This window comes from Carassius gibelio, chromosome B16, assembly GCF_023724105.1.
Source record: "Carassius gibelio isolate Cgi1373 ecotype wild population from Czech Republic chromosome B16, carGib1.2-hapl.c, whole genome shotgun sequence".
NCBI classification, from domain to species: domain Eukaryota; kingdom Metazoa; phylum Chordata; class Actinopteri; order Cypriniformes; family Cyprinidae; genus Carassius; species Carassius gibelio.
This window is the reverse complement of record NC_068411.1, coordinates 17,845,440-17,862,321: the sequence shown is the minus strand read 5'-3', so window position 1 is coordinate 17,862,321 and position 16,882 is coordinate 17,845,440. Positions and strand designations below refer to the sequence as shown.

Here is a 16,882-nt window from a genome sequence, read left to right as displayed (position 1 = left end):
TGCTAAGCAATATGAACAAACTTTCTCTTCTAGACTAATGGTGAGCAAATACAACAGATAGAGAATTAAATTCAACGCTTTTATTTTCAACATGCATTCATGTCTGTTTTATTTAATTCATGTAAAGATACGTCTTTATTGGGGCAGGACATGATGAATTACACTACGTGACTCAATAGCCGTGTTTCCACTATCGAGCTAGGACCGGGCGTGCTAGTGCGTGCCAGGGCCAGTCGCGTTTCCACAGTTACTTCCGGGGCTTGATCGTGCCTCGCCGGGGCTTCCTCGGGGCCAACGGCCAGGTTTTTTGGCCCGACGAAAACCTTGGGCCAAAGCGGGCCAGCTGGGGCTAGAGGAGGGGTTATGAACAAAGGCGGAGTTTCTCAGCGTCTGGAGAGCGTCAGCGCGGATCATTTCAGAAAGATAACAGCTTTAACAGCAGCATTAAAGACTTTTAAAATAAGTTGAGCTCAAAACTCACTCTTAGTTAGCAGCAAGTGTTTGAAATAACTTGATCCGATGTGGATTATAATCACTAAACAAGGCAGAAATATTTATAAGCGATGTAAAAGACTATGCACGCTAAACATTAACGTTACACAGTAAAGATGTTAAATATGACCGCTTGGAGAAATCAGACGTCAGCTTCTTATTCTCTATCACAATTGTGTATTTATTAAGTAACATTTTATCTGTCGTCTCGTTTCAAGAGTTTAGCTTTACGTTGCATATCATCAAAATATAGCCTAGTAATGATTTTTTTCGGGAGCTTTTATAAAAATAGCGAGACTGCACTGCGGATCATTTCAGAAAGATAACAGCTTTAACACCAGCATTAAACACTTTTTTAAATAAGTCGAGCTCAAAACTCTCTATCAGTCAGCAGCGAGTGTTTGAAATAACTTGATCCAATGTGGATTAAAATCACCATACAAGGCAGAAACATTTATAAGCCATGAAAAAGATATGCACGCTAAACACATTACCATAGTAAACATGGTAAAATAAGACCGCTTGAAGAAATCAGACGTCAGCTTCTTATTCTCTATCACAGTCGTGTATTTATTAAGTAACTTATATTATCTGTCACAAGCCTCGTCTGGAGAGTTTTTCTCACGTTGCCTATCATAAAAGAATATGGCCTAATAATAATGTTTTTTGTTCGGGAGTTTTTATAAAAATAGAGATATTATCATTAATTCTAAATGTGATGGCTACTGTGGCTAATAAACAGAAACAGACTCGACTGAATAAGCAGGCTATTTTCATAAGCGTTAAAAATAAATAAATAAATAAAATAGTAATAAGTGTATTTAGATTAATTTTGAGTCCTGATAAATTAAATCAATTCTATAGTTAAAACATCGATGCTTTTGAATTTGAATATATAACAAAGCATGCAAACAAACGGCCGCTTTTATTATGTTTGTTTTGTGATCGCGCATGTTCCAGTGGCTTAATTATTTCTCTTTGTTGGTGAAATAATGAGGTTGCATGACGTTGTTCTGAGAGGCGTGTAAAGGGCGTGTTTTAGTGACGTGCAGCGGTGCTTCAAGCTCCACTGTGGAAACCCTGCGCTATTCTGGCCTCGTGCTACTGGCCCGGGGCTATGAGCCCCGCCCGGCCCGCTTTAAGCCCTGGCTCGCACTGGCCCGACAGTGGAAATGCGGCTACTGAGTTCGTCTCAATTGTTTAGAAACAAGCTGCATAAATTAACTATATCAGGAATTTATGTCTCAGATCTCATTTGTGCATGTCTGTTATGTTAAATAAAGTTGATTAATTAAAGCAAACCAAGTAGAACATATATTTACCTGTGCACTGAGTTGTTGTTGACTGATCTCCTCAGACACCCGGGCTGCAATGGCGGAAATCTCAAAACGGCCACAAGATGGCGCCGTAAATCGGCGAATCCGATATTACAAAACCGATACCCGATTATGGAAAAATGCTTAAATATCGGGAAAAATATCGGTAAACAGATACATCGGTCGATCACTAGTCGTAACGTTACCCTGCTTTTATACAGTCTATCGTTACCCTGTTTTTAAACAGTCTATGGTCGCAACGTTACCCTGTTTTTATACAGTCTATCGTTACCCTGTTTTTAAACAGTCTATGGTCGTAACGTTACCCTGTTTGTAAACAGTCTATGGGCGTAACGTTACCCTGCTTTTATACAGTCTATCGTTACCCTGTTTTTAAACAGTCTATGGTCGTAACGTTACCCTGTTTGTAAACAGTCTATGGGCGTAACGTTACCCTGCTTTTATACAGTCTATCGTTACCCTGTTTTTAAACAGTCTATGGTCGTAACGTTACCCTGCTTTTATACAGTCTATCGTTACCCTGTTTTTAAACAGTCTATGGTCGTAACGTTACCCTGCTTTTATACAGTCTATCGTTACCCTGTTTTTAAACAGTCTATGGTCGTAACGTTACCCTGTTTTTATACAGTCTATAGTTACACTGTTTTTAAACAGTCTATGGTCGTAAAGTTACCCTGTTTTTAAACAGTCTATGGTCGTAACGTTACCCTGTTTTTATACAGTCTATAGTTACACTGTTTTTAAACAGTCTATGGTCGTAAAGTTACCCTGTTTTTAAACAGTCTATGTTCGTAGCGTTACCCTGTTTTTATACAGTCTATGGTCGTAACGTTACCCTGTTGTTATAGTTTTTTTTATAAAACAACAATGCTTATTTATGCAAGTGTTGTGTCTTCACCTAAAAATAAACTATTTCAGGGCGTTTTTTTTTTTTTTTGAAATAGAGAAAAAAGCTGGAGCACTTAAGTGATTAGATATGTTTTCATCAGTTTCAGGCTCAACTGTAAATATCAATAAATGCAAACTGTTTCCATCGAAAGATATCCCTGATGCGGTGACTGAATTGTGTGGTATACAGTTAAAACCAACTCTTCTTATTTGGGAATCAAGAGATTTCAGGAATCGACATTTAATTTAGAATATAAGAATTATTTATTTTATCATGATAAGCCTTTAGAGATTTTTATTTCTTAATTTATTTATTATATTAGGGAAATATCACATTCAGAAATGTCGATGTCAAGGAGTACATCTATTTTTTTACAATTTAAATTTGAGCAGTATCTTAAAGTGATTAAAGGTGTAAGTAACTCTAAAGAAAAAAAAGTTTATAGATTGTTGCAAAGCCTTGAATCCTTTTTTTTTTTTTTTTACAGTCTTTTTGAATATATTGATATTTTTGCTTTCATTGTTAATTTGTATGTGAATTGTTACTAAATAAAGCCTAAAAAAAATGGTGCTAAATTACACACAGATTGTGGTGTAATACTATAAAAACTTCTAATCATAACCTTTATCTCCATATCAAAATCCCAGATAGCCAGACAGGGATTCATCTTTCGTAAATATTTGTATCTGTGATGCCAAGACTGTAGTGTGCACTCTTATGTTATTTTAATTTTTTTTCAAGTTTAGCTTAAATGTGTAATATGAACAAATAGTGCTCAAACACGAGATCTAGATGATATTCTCAACTGAAACGAGTGGAGGCTTGGACTCGGAAACAGCGTTCCTTACATTACGACTTAACAAGCGGATAGCTTTCTGTTTACAGGTGTCTTTTGTTAGTCTACACTCTTAAAAATAAAGGTGCTTCATAATTTTCTTCAAATGATGCCACAGAAGAACTAATTTTGGTTCCACAAAGAACTATTCAGTCAAAGGTTCTTTAAAGAATCATGTCTTTCTTACCTATTTATAATCTGAAGAACCTTATTTCGCTACAAAGACTTTGTGAAACTTGATGCTATGTTGCTGAAACACATTTAATAAACAACATTTTCCTATAGCATACATTTCAGTGTACAGTGAATATTATCTTGTAATTATATCTGATAATAAACAATAATTGATCATGATTTAGCAATTTAAAAAAAAATAGTATGAACCAAAATTAAATAATGCAATATTGAAAAAACTGATTAAACCACCTAGCAAATAAAGATGGGACTGATTACATCTTTTATTGTTTTTAATTTCAACAAAAACATATAAAAATCATGCTGTAATTGCATCTAAGTTCCAAGTTTTTGTTCAAACACATCTGAAAAGCAATATGTGCTGCCATTACCGTTTTATTTACATAAGCAAAATATAATATGGAAATCAAAGGCTTCTGCACATTTTACTGTATAAAGGCAATGTTCACATCACTGAATCTTATATTATCTTCTGTAATAACAATGAGTTTAACACATGCCTGGATGGACCCTGGCAGGCACCTGCTAATTTTCATAGAAAAACCAACTCCTGCACAACTCCCAAAACACAAAGCACTCCGCTGCTGTGATCCAGAGCTCACAGAAGAAGATGGGAACTTAAACCTCAGTCTTCTCTTTGGGATCTGAAATCATCTGAGCAGAGGCCCAGTCCTCTGTAACAAAGAACTCACAGGTATTGTGAGACCATCATGACTATGACAGAAGTCGGCTATATTCAGACAGCGCAGATGATTTCTTAACACCATCCCAAATTCTAGCCGCATAATGAAACCTGTAAAAACAAATGCAGTCATCCATTACCTTAAAACGTACATAGATACATCTTTCAAACTGATGTAAATAGGTACACAAAGTGTCAGGGTGTGCCTTACCAGTTTTTCTCAGTGAGGATTGTGTGTGAGAGCTGACTGCGGGACATAGCCAAGATCTGACTGCGGAATTTAGAAACCAGTGAAGAAAAGCTGGGATGACCTCTGTAACCAGGCAGCAGTGAGAAGAGAGGGGGACCTGAACCTGATTAAAAAGATTAAAAACATATTCAACAGCAGTACTGAACAAACTTTTCTAACATTTGGTTACAGCTCACTTTTTGAACTTGCTCCTTCAAATAATCCTAGTTCTCAAATGTAGTTTAGCAACAACTAGGCCTATTTTCTGACCTGCTCTTGTCAAAGCATCTTCCCCATCATTCTCCATCATAGGTAAGAGGAAAAGATTGACTTCTGTCTCCAAGTAATCCCGATTCAGTCCTGGGAATATGTTACAATCCAGCATGGATAAGGTGCCTACGATAGGAAAACATGTTAAACACCAAATCATGTGGTGTTATGAACATGTCTACTGTCATGCCAAGAGGACTGACCTTTATATTTTAGGTGGGAATGGGCCATAAGCTTGTCAACTGCCATATGCATCTTCTTCAGATTCCGTGGACAGAACTCCTCCCTCCTTGCTTTGTTCTGCAAGAAAACTATGACAACAGAAAGAAAAGACATGCATTAAAGCCTTTGCCTACAGATTCATACATCAGGAACATGAAAGTACAACCCACTTATAGCTCAGTAAATGATTCAGGAATAAAGATCATTAATAGTTTTCTGACCTATGTGAGGATAATACTCCGAGCCATCATCTGCCCCTGAGGAGCCGCTGCTGTCATGACTGGCAGATGGAGTCGAGGGTTTCAGCATCTCAGCAGTCTGCAGAAACCTGCTTACAGACTCAGCTGTTAGTTTTATGCCACACAGAGCATCCAGGTTCCTTTGACCATTACTATATACAGTACAGACCAAAAGTTTGGACACACCTTCTCATTCAAAGAGTTTTCTTTATTTTGATGACCATGAAAATTGTAGAGTCACACTGAAGGCATCAAGGGCTATTTGACCAAGAAGGAGAGTGATGGGGTGCTGCGCCAGATGACCTGGCCTCCACAGTCACCGGACCTGAACCCAATCCAGATGGTTTAGGGGTGAGCTGGACCCCAGACAGAAGGCAAAAGGGCCAACAAGTGCTAAGCATCTCTCGGGGAACTCCTTCAAGACTGTTGGAAGACCATTTCAGGTGACTACCTCTTGAAGCTCATCAAGAGAATGCCAAGAGTGTGCAAAGCAGTAATCAAAGCAAAAGGTGGCTACTTTGAAGAACCTAGATTATGACATATTTTCAGTTGTTTCACACTTCTTTGTTTTGTATATAATTCCATATATAATTCCACATGTGTTAATTCATAGCTTTGATGCCTTCAGTGTGAATCTACAATTTTCATAGTCATGAAAATAAAGAAAACGCTTTGAATGAGAAGGTTTGTCCAAACTTTTGGTCTGTACTGTATATTGCCTGAGATCATTTACTGTCTATTTATTAACTAAGACAGTTGAAGTATATAGTATAAACACACATTACCATTCAAAACTTTGGGGTCAGTAAGACATTTTGTGTAATAACTGCATACATATACATATTACATATATACATACACATTATATATGAAAAACGTAAATAGAAGGCTAATTAAATTGCTCAAATCTTATGGCCGTTTGTTTCCCATCATTATTACTGAAACTTACAATGCTGTCATTACCTATATAAGTTGATATCAGTGAACCAGTCCTGAATCACAATCACAACATGGCATACGGTAAAGAGGAAGGCAGTGATCTGCAGAGACTAAACCAAACATTTGGAAGAAAGGGAGAATTTCAGTTGAATTAAATCTACTAAATATTTTTGGTCAAGTAGAATTATCTGAATATTCTAAAAGTGTGCATGACAAATAAACTATAGAATACGATTTGTAAAAGCCCATGTGACAGTTATTAATATAAATACATGGCATGTAGTAATACATCATATGATCTTATATTTAAATACAACTGTATTTGCAAAATAATAAATAGCACCGAGTGTTTTGCATCATTGCCTTATACTCACCTGCATCTCCACATATGTATGTGGTAGATTGTATTCTGGAGGAAGCTTGCGGTCATTGTTAATGAGATGATCCAAAATAGAGGGGCTTAGAATTGGCTGGAGATGAAAATTACTATTAGAGAACTACATGAACACAGAAAACAGCACTGTCCTGTGTGACCCTACAGTCTGACCTGCGTGTCCAGAAAGATGACCCTCTCCTGAGTGATGTAGAAATCGATTCCACTGCTCTGGTTCCCAGCTCTCTCCTTGATTTCCTGCGTCTGAGCTCTGAACACATACGCCCTGTTTAACCGAGAATCATTGGGTGAAATCCAATAACAATGAGGTGGAAAGGCAAATCATCTGGTGGTAACAAATCAGGATGCTGATGATGGACTAACCTCTGGTCCTCCTCAGGGCTGTTTGCAGACAGGAGAGACATGATTGTGGACTTGCCTGTGCCTTGTAGCCCAATAACCCCAACTACTAACATATCCGTCTGGTCTCGCAGGTACTTGGTACATAATAAACACACATTCAGCATACATTCACCTGACTGTTATGCACATATTTAGAGCAATAGATACAAAAAATAACTTTATTAACAGAAAAAAATATGCCCTCACCTCCATAGCGCTGTCACACCAATTCATTTGGTCATCCACTAGCTTAATGCTGTGCTTCATCTTCTCAGGGGGGAGGAGCTTAGTCTGGCCAATCACAGCTGAAGAATCACATGGTAAAGTATGATGATTGGTTAATCACAGAAAAGCAAATCATGACACAAAAACACCCATAATAGCAGTTAAAATTAACTATTCACACAAAAATTTGAAAATTTGCTGAAAATATACTCACCTTTAGGCGATCTTTATCATCATTTCCCTTGCTCATCAATGGATCTTCTGCAGTAAATGGGCTCAGACAGAATGACAGTTCAAACAGCTGATAAAAACATCACATTCATTTACTCCAATCCATTAATTAAGGACTTCACGTAAAGTAAAAAAGCTGCATGTTTGTAAGAAACAAACCCATTTTTTCCATTTTAGAGAAAATCCCCTGTTGACTTCTTACATCCAGATCCACTGACATATTCGTTTAGTGTTTTGGATTATGGTTTTACGTGAAAATGTCATGATGATGGATTTGTTTATCAAACACATGAAGCCATTCTTTTCACATGTCGGACTGGAGTTGTGACAATTTCTTGTGGATTACTGTGATGTTTTTATTAGCTGTCTGAACTCTCATTCTGACGGCACCCATTCACTGTAGAGGATCCATTGGTAAGCAAGCAATGTAATGCTAAATTTCAACATTTAAATTTCATCTACATCTTGGATGGCCTGATGGTGACTAAATTCTTTAGCAAAATTTTAATTTTTGGATAAAATATTCCCATAAAGCTTAAGTGTGTAAATAAACAATATGTTAAAGAGCAAGACGTGAGAAAACACTGACGATCCACAGCTCCACCAGATGCAGCTGATCCCATGCCTCTGTTCTGGATTTGATACACAGGTTGGGTCGGCCGCTGGCCTTCCCTCTCCAGTTTGGCAGTTCCTGCACCTGAGACTGAAGGAGCCACATCAGGAGGGTTCCCAGGCTTCCCCCCTTCATCTCTGGTTTTAATGAGCATGATCGGCTTTTCTGATGGGGCTCCACTTGCTGGCACACTTGGTTTGGACTAAAACCAAATAAAGACAATATTATTTATCAATACTATATACAACACAATCCAAAGCAAGAATACAACATTCACGTGAATTGTTGCTTGTGTAGAATAAACATCAATTATACACATACTCGCTCTCCAGGAGGCTTAGCAAGTATAATGGGAGTCTTCTGTAGAAGAGGTCCTGTGGGTTCCTCGCTGCCATCCTGAAAACACAAGACAATAATATCACACAACTCAACAGTTCAGTCAGTAAAGCATGGGTTTTCAAACTGGGGTCCAGTGACTATAAATTTAATAAATGTAATATTTAAATAAATAACATATAAATAAATGAATAAATACTACAAACTCAAATTAAAATTAATAATTCAAAATTAATTAAAATAAATAAAAACAGATTAAATAAGTAAAAAAATATCTAACAGTGTAGTAGAAAAACTTGAGTGAAGAAAAAATGTCACAGAAGCAAATCTGTTAGTAATTCTATATAACAGAAACTCAATTTTATACTTCAGACATATTTATAGTACTAATGTTTTCAATATATAAATTTGGCCTTTCTAAATAAAAATACATACAGTAGGGTGGATTAGTGTAATGTGGGACACTGACTAACGTGGGACACCTAAGTTTCAGTGTGTTTATCTCTTCTTTTACAACATTAAACTGCACATGATTGGTGTTGAATTCTCTGGCCCTCCTCAGAGCTAATGAAATCACTTGACTTTCTGGAAATTATGTCAGAAATGTGGCCAAGAAAATCAACAAACAGGAAGTACCTCTTGTAAAGTTCACTGAAATTACATTGACATAGGATTTGGACTAAATTAATGGTAAGGATATAAATCTGTTATAAATAAAACAATGTTCTAAATTGTTATCAAATTATATTTTTAATGAATTTATACATCAAATTTTGCAATAATATTCTTAAAATGTGTTAAGAATATTTTCCATTTAAAGAAATCTTTGTTGTCCCACTTAAGGAAAGGATGTTTCAAAAGTGGGAAAGCATGATTTGACTAATGTGAGACAGTCAAATATACCATGTTATTTAACTGATAAAATGTGCATTAAGAAGGTTAAATTCCATACATGTAACTTTGTAATTTTGGGGCTTATAATGCAGCAATATTATTTGGTTTAAGATCCAGATTAACAATTTAGTGACTATAGGACAATGGCATCCTGGACCATGATGAGTCCATGACTGCCCAGGACTGCTTATTTCTGTTATGAAGTGTTTAACCATTACAATTTGATTTACACAAGCTTTAAATAATAATAAGAATAATAATAATAGTAATAGTAGAAGTTTATAGAAGTTTAATAACAGTTTTAAAGGCATTCCATGTTCCAAAATTAACTAAATTAAGCAAACATGTGTACGCGTATTTAACCAGGAGAGTTAAATGTGAAGTTTATTTTGTAAAAAACTAAATGAAAATTGAAAATCCACAAACTCTTAAACGATTTGGCACAAGGAGCACTAATATATGTGCCATTTCCGTTTCAATTAAAATTTCTGAAATATTTAATTTAATTTAGATGGGGACCATCTTTGGGATTTCATAAAGATATAACATTTTGATGTATCATTTTGGCTTCATATGAAAATATGATGCACAAGTCAAAATGGTTAAAAGTGTCCTACATTACCTTAATCCACCCTAGCTTTTAAGATTTCGGATGGGGTTCTTCGCAGGGGTGTTATATCTGGCATCTAGAAAATCTCTGCACTAAAGCATCCAGTGTTTAGGTCATCATTCAGAAACCACGTTTTATATTTCCCTTGATAGGCAGTTAGGCAGCTCTTGTTTTAACACAGAATCTCACCCTGCGCTCACGGGGAACATAGTCTCGATCTCGACTGGGTCCGGAGAGGTTTTGAGCCGCTGGTCCTGGGTCTCGGTCTCTCCGCCGCCGCCGCCTCCTTCCCTGTCCGTAGATCCCGGGCTGACTGTGACCCGACTCCGACATGATGACTGATGCTGGATACCTCTACTGAGGGCTGGACTTCTTACTCTTATGGCTATTCTTGCAACACTTTAAGGGCGGTTTCTTAACGTTCACAGCGATGACTTACCATTCTAATGTTTATTAAAGCAATAACGTTACTTATAAAAACATAATAATGACTATTAGCTGACTGTATTGGCCTGTCGAACTGATAAATTACTAATGAATGAATGAGTTTTAGTTTAAATAGCAATGTCGACTTACATGCTGTAACTATGTAGCAAAATAGTTAATGTATCTTCTTTTTGTAATGTGGTAGTATTTAAACAGATACCAGACTGTTGTGTGAACGAAACGGTACAAACCCCAAAAGAGGCCGATGAGGAAACGCAATTTCCCTTTTTGGTTCCGATCATTTGGTTCATAAAATCTCTTGGTAGTTAAGCTTTATAAAATATATCTGTATTAAATAACTATAAAATAATTTTCTAACAATATAATTGTATTATTGTATTATCTTTATTGTATTTGTTTAGTGAGCACCAACATCATGTCGTGGATAGATATCATGTATCTGCTTCAGTTGGTTTCATCGGTAGCTTGTGTATAATCATTTTGTAAAAATAAAAAATAAAAAAAACGTTTTAATAATTTTGTAAGTAGCCTCTTTTGGCGAGGCCAGGAATTGTATGACATTATTTTTTATTAAATCTGAATAAATAAGCTTTCCAATGATGTATGGTTTGTTGGGTGCACCTTCAAAGTTGTCCAAATTAAGATCTTAGCGATGCATATTACTAATCAAAAACTTAAGTTTTGATTAGTAATATGCATTGCTAAGATCTTAAAAACTTAAGTTTTTACATTTTTTGGCATAAAATAAAAATCGATAATTTTGACCCACACAATGTATTTTTAGCTATTGCTACAAATATACCATGCTACTTATGACTGGCTTTGTGGTCCAGAGTCACATATAAACAAAGACATACATTTGTAAATAAATAAATGTAAAAATCAGAAAAAAAGGGAATTAATTAACTTTATGTGGAAATCATTATTAAAATATATATTTTAATAATGAAATTTTTTTGACGCATTATTGATTAAAACTTTCATTTTCAAGATTCAATTGCCATCTTTTTTTTAAAAGTAAAGCTAAAATAAAACCTATTGTGAAGATAGATAGCTTTAGGTAGTCAAATTATACATTGATAGTCTCAGCATTAGTCACTCAAGTATCATTCTAAGACAAATTTGTTTTTAAAAAGGTCAGCATCACAGAAAAATGCAAAAATAGGTAAAAACTACACATGCAATGTAAATATGACATTTGCATTGTTATGAAAACATGTAGGTAGGCTATAGGATAGGACTATTAACCATTTGTGATAAACTGTGCCACATTTAATGTATTTATGAAATGCATTCAACTTTTTTTTCTGATACAAGCACAGTGGTGTTTTCTTAGTGCAATTAGTGTTATATTGACACAATTTTCACATATATGTATAGTTTCTGTGAAACACAATTAAATATTTAAATAAAGTATCATTGTTTTTGTCTATACAGTGAAAGAATATATGTATGTAGGTTTGTAAGTACTGTATATATGTACTACACAGACGTTTTACTCTTCCTCCTTGAGCTCAAGTTCAGACAGAGGACATTGCCTTTTGAGGATTCTGCTTAACAAATGTAGTTGCTGGATGAAGTCAGGCAGTCCTTAATGTTCCTTTCTACAATGCAAAACAGACCTGTAGAAATGCATAAGAAGCTGCTGAGGAGCTTCTATCCTTCAGTTAGTCCAGCTATGGCGCTGCACATTACTCTGCTTCTCACCACTGCTTTGTTCTCCAGCACAGGGACACAAGGTACAGCACAGGCTTATTTTAGCATCTTAGTATATTTTGAATTCGTTTTTATTTTCATATTTCCAGTTTTCATTTGAAGTTTTGTTATAGTTTTACTAAATTTGTTGTGTCTTTTAAATGGCTAATTATATTATAATATATCATATTATATTATCATTAACTTCTATTTCCTTTTTAGAAGATTTAAGTTTAAAGTAAAAAAGAAATAAATGTAGTCATGGTTTTAGTTTTAGCTATCTATATAAAGTTTTTATTTTAAATGTTTATACTGTTTGTTTCTAAATGTTAAATCAGATATAAGATATAAACACATTTTTTGTTTATGATTGGTGCTTCCTTTGCTAACAAATCATGCTGACACCAAAGTACTGATCAATGCATTATTTACCTTATTTTTCAGCACTGACGCTGAAGTGTAACGAATGTATACCAGATTCTACTGGAACATGCACTACAAATCAGATAACCTGTTCATCCCGTTGTAGCTCCATAACCACAACTGTATACGTAGGTAAGAAATAAGATGATCATGAAAAATGTTTAAATCGTGTTTTGGTTTTATGACTGAAGGTTTTTTTATTTGCAGATGGCAAATCAGTGGTAAGCAGCGCTGCAAAGACTTGCGCAGGTCCTGTTTCATGTGTTACTGGGAGCATGAATTCTGGAAAAAGCAAAGTGACCCTCAACTCCGAGTGCTGCGATACAAATATCTGCAACTCTGGAAAAGTACTAGGTACTTTGATCATATTATTTCAGTTTGAGCTCTTGACATTTCATAGATATATATTTAGAATTTTATTTTATGTCATGTCTACATATAACCTGTACAGATTTGCCGGTAAAGCCTCCAAATGGGAAGAAATGTTTCACCTGCAATGGCACTGCAGACTGCACAAGTACAATGGCTTGTGAGGGTAATGAGACTCAGTGCTTTATTACAACAGGTGAACCTTTTATTACTATTATTAAATAACCTGTATTTCTATTGAAATCTAGACATAAACAGGGTGGCAGTAATGAGCAGTTTTTATTTAGGGCTTTAAAGGTCACACCAGCTCTTCTTTTTTGTCTCTCAGCTGATGTTAATGGAAAGAAGGTGACCACGAAAGGCTGTTCAAGCACGCTGTTCTGTGGGAACGGGACACTGGCCCTGGGATTACCTGTACAGTCCTACGGCTTTGGTGCTTACATGAAATGTTGTGAAGGAAACCTGTGTAATGGCGCTCAGAGCTTAAGAGTTTATTTCCTAATGCTGGTACCACTTCTCTCTCTATTTGTCTTTTTATTTTAGAGTTTTGCTTTTAAAAAGCACTTCTCTCTAATTTGTGTTCTGGTATAAAGATCAGGCCTCTTTCCACAGTTTTATCATTTAATTCTAAAGCTAAGCAATGACAACTAGGTCTATGCATTTTTTTCACTTGGTTCAAGTGTGGGGCCAATGTACATGTTTTTGGAAGTTGGTTGAATAAGCCTCACGTGATCCACATCAAAATAAAAATAAGTAAATAAAATCCATCTCATTGGCTCTTTCACAGACTGTGAGACGCGTTTCCACATGTTATAACATCATAAGATTTTTGTTTAAAAAAAAGAAGAAAAGTAGGCTAAGAGTGTCATCGTTGAGCCCGGGGATTGATTGAGGAGATGGCACCTCTTAGTGGTGGTGGAGAGGACTGTAGTGGATGTGGAACACTTAGAAAGATGCTTTTCTTGTAGTTTCTTGTAGTTCTTTCAGCGTAGTGATTACGATTTGTGTAACCACAGTTTCAAGACATCTAGTTTTAAATAAGATAATATACAATTATCTTTAAATGGGACATATAATAAAAAAAAAATCCTTCAATATTTGAAAATCTAAAAGTACTGTTTTAAAAAGGTTTCTGAAAATAAAAGTGACCATTTCCATAAGACAATATGAGATTAAAAAGGTAAGGGGAAAAAAACGGTGTCCTAACAAACTGTCAAAAACATCAGTGGAGAGAATGAAGAAGCTCATGGATTTGGTCGACATATAATCAAATAAAGAAGTGAAGTCTGCACACTTTTGTGTTATTTGGTAAAATAAAGTTTTGAGAAAAGTAATACAAATAATAAAAATATTTCTTTTTTTAATGTAATTTTTTATAAATGTAAAATTAAATAATTCAATACAGATGTACTATATGACATTAAACTGACATGAGTTTGATTGTTTGTTTGTTTAAAATGAATTACTATAACAGAAGTAACAGAGCTTAGATAAAGGGGGACCTTGTTGCAGTTAATTTAAAATATTCATAAAGTATTTACAAAATATTTGAGACAAATAGTAATCCTTAATTAGAAAGAATTGTGATTGTGATAATTAAACCCTTCCTGCTTTTTGATTCAAAATAAATGTAACATATACAATAAGCAGTCTCTTTGTTTACACTACACTATACACCAACATTTCGTTCCTTGTCATTTATAAAACCTAATAAATTAACCTCAGCTTCAGTTCGAGCAAGTTTCCAGTTTCATATAAGGAACTTCAGCTGGAACAAGGATGACACGCTGGCAACACTTTTTTTTTTGAGGGTCAGTATCAGTTTCAGCATATGTTTTATGTTTCTTCAGAAAGGGGGATGTAGTCTCGTGTCCCTCTCTTCTCATCTCACTCTGAACTCAGATCAAAATGGCACAGCCTCTGCTCTTTATTCTCATCAGTACACTTTTCTATAAAGGTAATTGTTTACGCATTTGTTAATGTTAAGTATGCTTGATAACATTTTGTAGGTTTTTATTATAGTGCATTGTGTAACTAGGAGAAATGTGTTATAACCGATATTCAGTAGATTAAAATAAGGTTAACTGAACTGAATCTTTGTAAGCATTAATCTTGTATTTCTTTAGTGTCCTAGATTTACTTTGTATTGTATCATACTTCTCAGAATGTTTATTCTTTGTCAAGACTTTTCTGAAAGGGTTAAGGGTTACTTATTTATTTAAATGTGTTGCACTAATTTCAGTAAATTCCCTAACCTGCTATCAGTGCATACCTGAGACCTCTGTTAAATGCACTGAAACTAAAGTGGAGTGTCCTGTTGGTCAGTGTGGGACTATGAAAACCACATCTTATATGGGTGAGTTTTGGGCAGATTGATTATTTGGACTGAAACGGTCGTTTTTAAAAATGAGGCTGATGTAAGTTTCTGCTGTAGGAAACAACACATTGGCTGACATGATCATGAAGAACTGCTCTCAAACCAATCAATGCGTGACTGCATCCGCAAACTTTGGAATTACAAAAATAGTCATTAACAATCAGTGCTGCAACACTAACCTGTGCAATACACAGACTGAACCCGGTAAGTCCAACACAGGACCAAGAATATTATCATGTGACAATAAAATGTATTTACAGCAGACGTGACTTCCAGTTTTGTAACTTTAACTTTGCATATATTTCATAGAATCCCCCAAGATGATCCCGAATGGAATGCACTGCCACACCTGCAATGGAGAAGATTGTGCTTCAGCTTTACCTTGTGTAGATGCGCAAGATCACTGTATCAAGGCAACAGGTAAGATAAGACAAAAGTCTAACATTTATAATACGTACAAACAACACATAATCAACAGAAAGGTTAATGGTTAATCCAATTAGATTTTTTTCAAATATTCATTATTAATTAGTTTTATTAACCTTTTTTGTTTTCTAAGAAAAGGGCCTAAAATGTACACACGTGCTTACAAAAGAAACATCATGTAATGTAAATGTTACCACAGAATAAGAAAATATAAAATGGGTCCATTTTGACAAAAATGTCAACTAGAACCTTATAATTCCAAGGCGATGATTAGTAATAATATTTAGTTTTTACTATATTTTTGATCAAATAAATGCAGACGAGAATATATTTAATCTTTAAAACCCCACACTTTTGAATGGTGTACACTCAACCTCATCAAACAACTCTGATAAGTTTAACAAAAAATTGTATTTGTTAAATATGAGATATAATATGAGCTGAAGGGTATTTCTGACATCAACATGTCACAGGATTCGAGTTCTCAGCACTGCAGGCGATGAAACCGTCTCATTTTTCAAAGTCTCACTGCCCCAAATGAAATTCTTTTGTGTTAACGTTGTCTCAAAGGTTTTGTAAAAACATATTTTCCCTTTCTTCATCATTTTCAACAGTCTTTAGTGATGGACAGAAGATGACGATGAAAGGATGTGCGACCAGAAGTTTTTGTAAAGGTGACTTGTCCACAAAGATCGGCCAGTCCAGCATATCGGCGGACCAGAGCTGCTGTGAAGGTCATCTGTGTAACAGCGCTCCAGCAGTCAGTCCGAGGCCGAGCCGCTTCTTTCAGCTGGGGATTCTGATGTACATCCTACTGACCGCATTTTGAGCTTTCAAATGTCATGATTCTCTGAGGTTTACATTTGACAAGAAATTCAAATAATAATAATAAAATCCAGCCAACATTCTTGCATGCTGGTTATATTGGTAAAATAATCATTTAAATATATATATATATATTGTTAATGCCTGATTCTAGGATGTATTGAGTACTTAAGTTGTCCATTTTGTATATAGGCCTACTGAAATTTTCACTTAGGTATTTTTGCTTCTCTTTTGTAATATTCAAAGATCAAAGATTTGTAAAGAATGGGCAGTAAATGTCTTACTCTTCTGATAATTTTAATCTAAC

At 35.2% G+C, this 16,882-nt stretch overlaps 3 protein-coding genes across 3 annotated transcripts; 2 read left to right on the top strand and 1 right to left on the bottom strand.

Moving 5' to 3' along the window:
* Positions 1-3,993: 3,993 nt before the first annotated feature.
* smg9 (SMG9 nonsense mediated mRNA decay factor) lies at positions 3,994-10,711 on the bottom strand. Its single transcript, XM_052579706.1, has 13 exons — positions 10,203-10,711; positions 8,495-8,569; positions 8,150-8,375; positions 7,312-7,409; positions 7,087-7,199; positions 6,877-6,988; positions 6,704-6,799; positions 6,354-6,439; positions 5,373-5,479; positions 5,133-5,240; positions 4,930-5,055; positions 4,642-4,783; positions 3,994-4,541 (listed from the first exon to the last, which is right to left on the bottom strand). Exons 1-13 carry the CDS (start codon positions 10,344-10,346, stop codon positions 4,463-4,465), a joined length of 1,512 nt encoding a protein of 503 aa, XP_052435666.1. The 5' UTR covers positions 10,347-10,711; the 3' UTR covers positions 3,994-4,462.
* Positions 10,712-11,946: 1,235 nt separating this feature from the next.
* On the top strand, positions 11,947-14,239 carry LOC127975396 (urokinase plasminogen activator surface receptor). The gene is made up of 5 exons (XM_052579440.1): positions 11,947-12,199; positions 12,600-12,710; positions 12,786-12,932; positions 13,030-13,143; positions 13,276-14,239. Exons 1-5 carry the CDS (start codon positions 12,055-12,057, stop codon positions 13,488-13,490), a joined length of 732 nt encoding a protein of 243 aa, XP_052435400.1. The 5' UTR covers positions 11,947-12,054; the 3' UTR covers positions 13,491-14,239.
* A 616-nt stretch (positions 14,240-14,855) lies between these two features.
* negaly6 (neuromast-expressed gpi-anchored lymphocyte antigen 6) lies at positions 14,856-16,855 on the top strand. Its single transcript, XM_052578861.1, has 5 exons — positions 14,856-14,904; positions 15,190-15,303; positions 15,382-15,528; positions 15,634-15,744; positions 16,365-16,855. The coding sequence occupies exons 1-5, from the start codon at positions 14,856-14,858 to the stop codon at positions 16,577-16,579; spliced, it is 636 nt and encodes a 211-aa protein (XP_052434821.1). The 3' UTR covers positions 16,580-16,855.
* Positions 16,856-16,882: the final 27 nt, after the last annotated feature.

Coding starts and splice junctions, on each gene's coding strand:
- smg9 (XM_052579706.1), bottom strand. CDS start 10,346: ATGTCGGAGTCGGGTCACAGTCAGCCCGGGATCTACGGACAGGGAAGG. Junction 6,989..7,086: donor AGCCCTGAGGAGGACCAGAG/GTTAGTCCATCA, acceptor TCGGTTAAACAG/GGCGTATGTGTTCAGAGCTC. Junction 4,542..4,641: donor ATCCTCACTGAGAAAAACTG/GTAAGGCACACC, acceptor TTGTTTTTACAG/GTTTCATTATGCGGCTAGAA.
- LOC127975396 (XM_052579440.1), top strand. CDS start 12,055: ATGTTCCTTTCTACAATGCAAAACAGACCTGTAGAAATGCATAAGAAG. Junction 12,933..13,029: donor CAACTCTGGAAAAGTACTAG/GTACTTTGATCA, acceptor TAACCTGTACAG/ATTTGCCGGTAAAGCCTCCA. Junction 13,144..13,275: donor TCAGTGCTTTATTACAACAG/GTGAACCTTTTA, acceptor TTTGTCTCTCAG/CTGATGTTAATGGAAAGAAG.
- negaly6 (XM_052578861.1), top strand. CDS start 14,856: ATGGCACAGCCTCTGCTCTTTATTCTCATCAGTACACTTTTCTATAAA. Junction 14,905..15,189: donor CAGTACACTTTTCTATAAAG/GTAATTGTTTAC, acceptor CACTAATTTCAG/TAAATTCCCTAACCTGCTAT. Junction 15,304..15,381: donor GAAAACCACATCTTATATGG/GTGAGTTTTGGG, acceptor TTTCTGCTGTAG/GAAACAACACATTGGCTGAC.